Below are 1920 nucleotides of genomic sequence, written 5' to 3' on the forward strand. Positions count from 1 at the left end.
ACAGGTACAGCAGGTGAGGGAATAAGTGCAGTAGATGGGAGTGCTTGGTCACAATGGTTGGTACGAGCGACTGTGGAAGTGGGACAGTAGCCATGAGTCCAGGCTATTGAAATGCCTCATTTAGAAGTTGTTTTAAGGTTTGAATTTCAAGATGGGGAGAGAGGGTGCTTTGCATATACAGTTGCATACCACAGGTAAGGGGCAGTGAGGGGAAAAGGTTTAAGGTGCGAGAGAGCAGTAGAGGTAAAAGTTATATACATTAATATGCGGTTCACTGCCAGTATAACCAAGAGTTTTAATTTGCCTACTACTGTGCTAATATTTAATATCCATTATTGCTATTGCTATGCACTATTTTAGGGCATTAAAAAAACAAATGAAACTGCAATAAATGCTATTTTTCATTTTGGATATTTTTTTTTGTATTTTCCTTAATGATTATATACTGGGGGGGGGGGAAAGCGGAGGGCATTCATTATATTAGCCAATTATAGGTGCAATCTCGCATAGCTGGTTAGAAAAAAAAAAAAGAATGGAAAAGTGTAATTGGCTTCCCTAAACCATTCTAACATTGAAAGCAGCCAAACATTTGCTATTGGCAATCAATTGCAAGCTGTACTGTATTTCTTAGGAGCCTCTGAATGAGGAAGTGTCAATCAAGTGTTTTCTTTACACCTATCCTTTATCAGAGAGACAAAGATACGGGAAAGGGGGGACTGTACATGGACGTGCTGAACACCGTGTGTGTGTGTGTGTGTGTGTGTGTGTGTGTGTGTGTGTGTGTGTGTGTGTGTGTGTGTGTGTGTGTGTGTGTGTGTGTGTGTGTGTGTCAGAACTTACTGGAGGTCTTGGATAAACCACAGATGAAACAAGAATGTTTCTTTTGTGGAGATGATCACAGGATGTAATGCTTAAATGTTTTTCTGTTTCAGGCTTTCAAAGAGAGAACAAGTAAGATCCCGACAATTAAGAAATTCCTGCAGCCTGGGAGTCAAAGGAAACCCCAACCAGACAAGCATTATGTAGACACCGTGAAGACCGTTTTTAATCTGCCATAAAAAAAAAAAAAACCTCACTAAATTTAGGTGCAGGGCAAAAGCCAACCTTTTTCTAACATCAACTCTTGCATAAGATGAAATTGTAATCGGCACAGATTTATCTAACTGCTTTATTAGGGGTGTGATGCGTAAATTGAGATGTATCTTCCTAAGTTTTATAGTAAAATAGTTACACAATGATTTTCCTGGTCTTTGTTTTAGACATAAGGATCTCCCGAGCTTCTTGTTGGGTTATTGATTGCCAATGCAGTGTAACCATTAAATAAAGACCTTTTAATAAGGGAGTTATGCAGATCTCTGTGACAGCCTGCAGTAGACCCCAAAGGGCAATGCAACTATTACACCATTACAAGTGGGTAGGCTGGGGCACAAGAAGAACATCGCACCATATACGTTTTAAGTGGACGGGAATCAAATGCATAAGCTTATTAAACATCTTGGGAGGAGAGGAATGAATAATGGAAAACCTGTAAGACGGGTACAAGCCTGCACTGATATAGTCTCGCCCCTGTGTCCTTAAATGTACTTTTACTATGAACACTACTGAGGGCATATCTTCTGAAACCAAAAGGTAATTAAATATTGTTATATACACAGCCATATTAACTGAGCAATGCTACTCAATAAGCCACTTTCTAGCAAGGCAGGGGCTCATTCAAGTAAATATGCGATAAGTACCTGCAGGCATAGATGGTTGATGGAGTAAATCTAGTCATTTATCAAAGTGCTTGACAATGACAGTATGATGAGCGGTCCGCAGCACATAGGAATTTTTAAAGGCAAGAGTTCCCTGTCCAGATGAGTTACAATATATGTGTAGCAGAGTCCCCCTCCTTACCTCCGGTGAGGGGGAACTGTCCAG

At 40.2% G+C, this 1920-nt stretch overlaps 1 protein-coding gene across 3 annotated transcripts in view; it reads left to right on the forward strand.

The window, feature by feature from the left end:
• Positions 1-1238, forward strand: part of LOC142493710 (glutathione S-transferase-like) — a 42582-nt gene extending 41344 nt beyond the window's left edge. For all 3 annotated transcript variants that reach the window (XM_075598200.1, XM_075598201.1, XM_075598202.1), the window contains exon 7: positions 933-1238. In XM_075598200.1, coding sequence (XP_075454315.1) covers positions 933-1058 — 126 coding nt within the window. In that variant the 3' untranslated portion in view covers positions 1059-1238. The remainder of the gene's footprint in view (positions 1-932) is intronic.
• Positions 1239-1920: the final 682 nt, after the last annotated feature.

Source organism: Ascaphus truei, chromosome 4, assembly GCF_040206685.1.
Source record: "Ascaphus truei isolate aAscTru1 chromosome 4, aAscTru1.hap1, whole genome shotgun sequence".
Lineage (NCBI taxonomy): Eukaryota > Metazoa > Chordata > Amphibia > Anura > Ascaphidae > Ascaphus > Ascaphus truei.